This window comes from Merops nubicus, unplaced genomic scaffold (genome assembly GCF_000691845.1).
Source record: "Merops nubicus isolate BGI_N331 unplaced genomic scaffold, ASM69184v1 scaffold47784, whole genome shotgun sequence".
In the NCBI taxonomy this organism is placed as follows: domain Eukaryota; kingdom Metazoa; phylum Chordata; class Aves; order Coraciiformes; family Meropidae; genus Merops; species Merops nubicus.
In genome coordinates this window covers 1-4,456 of record NW_008607215.1, presented here as the reverse complement: position 1 = coordinate 4,456, position 4,456 = coordinate 1, and the positions used below count along the sequence as shown (strand labels likewise).

At 44.0% G+C, this 4,456-nt stretch overlaps 1 protein-coding gene across 1 annotated transcript; it reads right to left on the bottom strand.

Annotated features, from left to right (window-relative positions):
• Positions 1-1,060: 1,060 nt before the first annotated feature.
• LOC103772521 (CUGBP Elav-like family member 1) lies at positions 1,061-1,999 on the bottom strand (the record flags this gene model as incomplete). The annotated part of the gene is made up of 3 exons (XM_008939855.1): positions 1,061-1,222; positions 1,603-1,682; positions 1,865-1,999. Coding segments are annotated over 3 exons (377 nt in total), but the record flags the coding sequence as incomplete, so codon positions are not given.
• Between the last annotated feature and the right edge of the window lie 2,457 nt (positions 2,000-4,456).

The following is a 4,456-nucleotide window of genomic DNA, read 5'->3' as shown; positions in this document are numbered from 1 at the left end:
CAGTAGGGGTGCAAGGGGAGTCCCGCAGAGAGCACCCCGGGCACCCCCTGAGAGACGCCCCGGAGGCAGGCTTTGCAGCCAGCGCTGCCAGCACGGGCCAAATGGCAAACACCGTGCCAAAACCAGAGAGCTGCCCTGAGAGGGAACCCCTTCCACCTTCCTTAAGCACAGCAGCCATGAGAGAAACTTCAGGCCTCAGCTCACAAGCTATTTAGAAAGATTTCCTATTCCTTTCTCCATTCAGTGACTAAAGCAGCAGTAAAAGAGAGTACGCCCCTGCTTCACCAGCACACCATACCAAGAATGAGCTTAAGTTTTCCTTTTCTGTTTCCCAGACCTTATGTGGCTTCAATACTTGTCTCATAGCTACTCCGGCAACCCCCAGGAGCCAGAGCACACAATTCACAAAAAGTTCACCCTTCAAGGACCTGGCAAAATGACCTAAGTCAGTGATAATAAGCAGACTACCTTCTGTCCTGTCATCTTTGCTTAAGTGAGTAGTCTCTGTATATTCTTTGGGGGTTTTGTGGTGGTGGGTTTGTTTTGTGCCTTTTTTTTTTTTTTTTTTTTTTTTTACTGCTCACTTTCAGCTGCTTGGTGCTTCCACCCTCATCACTCATTCTATTTACACAGCACCAAGTGCTATTCTAGGTTTCGCTGAAAGGGGATGAGAAAAATAAAGGCTGACAAAGGAAAAATGGAAGAGGCGTACAAAAACTATGTTGTCAGATACACATGAAAAGGGCATTCAGGCAGGTAGATATGAAGCTGTTACACAGTAAGAAAATATTCCTGGCACAAAGTCCTTCTACAGAAGACATCGGGGAATTTTTTTCTTTCAGTAGTTCAGACAATGGTGACTGGGGTTCAAATCCTCACTTCTCGGTATCCTGACTAGGTGTCAGCACAGACCTTCAGCCTCCTCATCCACACAACTGGGATTAAGAGCCCTGGTCCTGTCCATCAGGAGCCTTCTAGAAGCGAGCACATTAAACATTACCAGATAGACAGACAATGCAATCCCTGAAGAGACAGAAAAGAGCCCAAATCAGAAACTCACTGCTAAGTACTGGGGTCCAAGTGTGTTGAGACCAGCCAGGTTTCCCCATACTGAGGCAGCACTGATCTGTTGCATCTGTTGCTGGAGTTGCTGAGCAATTCGTTTTTGCTCTTTGTCCTTTTGTGTGTCTGCAAATTTCACCACAATGGGAGAAGAGCAACCCTGCAAACAGCAAATCAAACAATTACACGCTTGCTATCCCCAGCAGCCACAAAACCACTGTGCTGAGACCCAGTCACTGGGAACATTCTGCCCCACCTCCCTAGACGTGCACACACACACACAGATTCCATCAGTACATCATTAAAGGTTCGAAATCTCACTAGCTTTTAACTCTATTGTCTATTTCAGTATTTTCTCTGCAGAAGGAGTATCTATCTCAAGCTCTAAAAATAGCAGAGGGACAAACAAAAAGGTCCAGAAGCAGCATTTGAGAAGAAACACACTGCACTTATCCTTCCCTCCGCTCTCTAGTCCTCCCAACTCCGCAGCGACTGCCTGACAAATCACATCTTCTCCTGAGAGCCACTAACTCAGTTTACCTCCATAGTTTGTGCTTGGTGCATTGCTTTGATTGCTGTTTGTGCCATGGCTCTTGTTGTAAAAGTCACGAATGCACAACCTGGGTAAAGAACCGAAAGCAACGAAGTCATTCACTGCATCTGCAGTTACTGAGGTGAATAAAGACAGGAAAACGCCTACAGGGGGATGTGGAAATCACAGGCAGAGCTGAAAGGCCACCCTGACTTGCAAAAGGCAGCATCCAGAGGAGGCTTTGAGCTGCGGGAAAAGCTTCCTGCTCACCTCGGCTCAGGCCGTCCGGGCCCCGCAGTATCCTGCATTCCTCTATCTGCCCAAAGGGGGAGAACATCACTCGGATATCGTTTTCATTGCACTTCTTGGATATCATCCCAATAAACAACTTCCTGTCTTCTACTGCTAAGAAATGAAAAAATAAGAGTGTTATCAGCAAATAGGCACTTAATAGACATGATTTTATCAACTCTTCTCCACGAAGGGCAGTCATTTCCCTTGTAGTTAGGGTAGGGGCATGGCAAAATCAGGTTCTCAATAATGGTATCTCTTGCACTTAACAGGATGCATAGGTGTAAATTGATGAACCCCAGGGAACCCAGTTTATGAAGCTTTATGTTTAGATTTTACTGACTGTTTCTCCCTTGCAAGCCTGTGAACTACAAGAATGTATTAAAAGGTAAAAAAAAAAAAAAAAAAAGAGAGATTCAGCACTTACCTCTATCTCCTACATCCAGTTCCTAATGAGAGAAGACTGGTATGTATTCTGTTGGACTACTTTCATCCTCTGTCTTTTCTATCTTTAGACTACCAACATACCCAGCTGTATCTAAAGACGCCAGAAAGCTGCAGAAAATCTTTCTAGGCTCTTTATCATGTCAATCACTGCAATTCAGATCTGCTTATTTCCTCGTGCTCCTTTCTGAACAGCGGAAGCCATTCCTAAAATGGAACCATTTCGGTTCTGTTTCAGATTCATCCGTTGCCATCCATACCAAAAGCAGCCAAATAAGATCTGGATTCAGAGCAATGGACTGTGTGCTGCCGTATCTTGCCTCTGAATGCTGATGCTACTAGATACATCAGACCTGAGCAATGCCTTTCAGAGGTCCTTTTAAAATGTAAATGGTCCAGAAAAAGAGCTCCCTTAGCTTTCCAGTTAGTGGTTACTAATGTTAGTTTAAGGTCACTTACGGACTGGGGTGAATTTGCATCCAGAGCAGAACTACATACCTCTCGGTTTAGTTATTTAGGGATGCTAGTTACCTCTGAAATACCTGCTTTTAAAGGATTAAGGTGAATTATGCAGAATACTATTTAGAAATACAAACCAGTTGGCAAAGACAACATGCAGCACAACATAAAATAGAATAAGATTAAGGTTGTAGCACCATCTGAAGCTTAAAGAGAGAAAGTCTTCTCCTGTTTAGTGCCACGATGAGGGGAAACCAAATTTATTTGCCGAGTCTTCTGTGACGTTGAAAACTGCCAACTATTCCAGCTAATGTGACTTGAACTGACTACAAAAACTTACTGTTGTACCAAGTTCGCTTTCAAATCCTTTTTGCAGTCCATTTTAGTTCCACATATCAGGAATTCCTTTTTTAATGACAAGTTAAAATACCTTAAACCGATGCTTTCTTTTTATATCTTCACCTACACCTCATATTAAAACTTGTGTAACTATATAATAGACGCACAGCTGTCATCCCAAAAGGCCATTAAATACTTTTTCCATCTTTCTATTATTTTCCCAGGATATTTCTGTGTGTATAACACAAGATGAGTTTTAGTTTAGTGAACCTGTTCTGGTCTCATCCCAACACTACTTGCCAAGAATTGCTCCTTTCTAGTTACACAGAAATATGCTCCATACACACAGGGAGGAACGTGCAGATAGAATCAGTCCTACTATACATTGCCCATAGATTCCATCTTCTGTTTTCAATTATCTGAAAGTTTAAGTTTTCTGTCATCAGGATTATCTTCTCCATGATGCAACACTAATCTTACAGTTAACTATGGCAAATGAAGACAAGAAAATTCAACCAAGCCTTGAAAGACTGAAACTACAAGATGCTGAACACCTTCTGTGTTTATCTTGCAGCCATATTTATAGACATACACACTGGAACATGTCCATACCTACATATATAAACTCATCAGGGCAACAGATACAAAAGTGATCATTTTCCCAATGGTAGATGCTAAATGTCCTAATCCTTCTGAAACAGCCAATGTGTAGAAATATTAAGTTTTTTCTCTACTGCATTGTTGTGAACTCTCCAACTTCCCTGTATATGACGTTTGTCTTCCGCCCCAGCTGTAACAGACCTTGCTTCAAAGTGGTCAAGCACTTGAAGCATTTCTAGATTTTATCAAATCATAGACTGGTTTGGGCTAGGAGGGACCTGAAAGATCCTCTAGTTCTAAGGCACTGCCCTGGGCAGGGACACCTCCCACTATACCAGGCCAAAGCCTGATTCAAGCTGGCCTTCAGCACTTCCAGGGATGGGGCACCCAAAACCCCTCTGGATAACCTATTCCAGTGTCTCACCATCCTTCCAGTGAAGAATTTCTTCCTTGCAGCTCATCTAAATCTACCCTCTTTCAGTTCAAATGCCTCAGCCTATTGCTACAGGCCCTTGTAAAAAGCTCCCTCTCCTGGAGGCCACCTTTAAACACTGAAAGACCACACAGAAGAAGGTCTTCCAGGAGCCTTCTGTTCTCCATGTTTGACAGGCCCAACTCCCTCAGCCTGTTCTTGCCACAGAGACACCCCAACCCTCAGCTCCCACTCGGGGCTTGCTCGGGCCGGGTCTGGGCGCGCAGGGCAGCACGGCCTGGGGCGGGGCGGGGGGC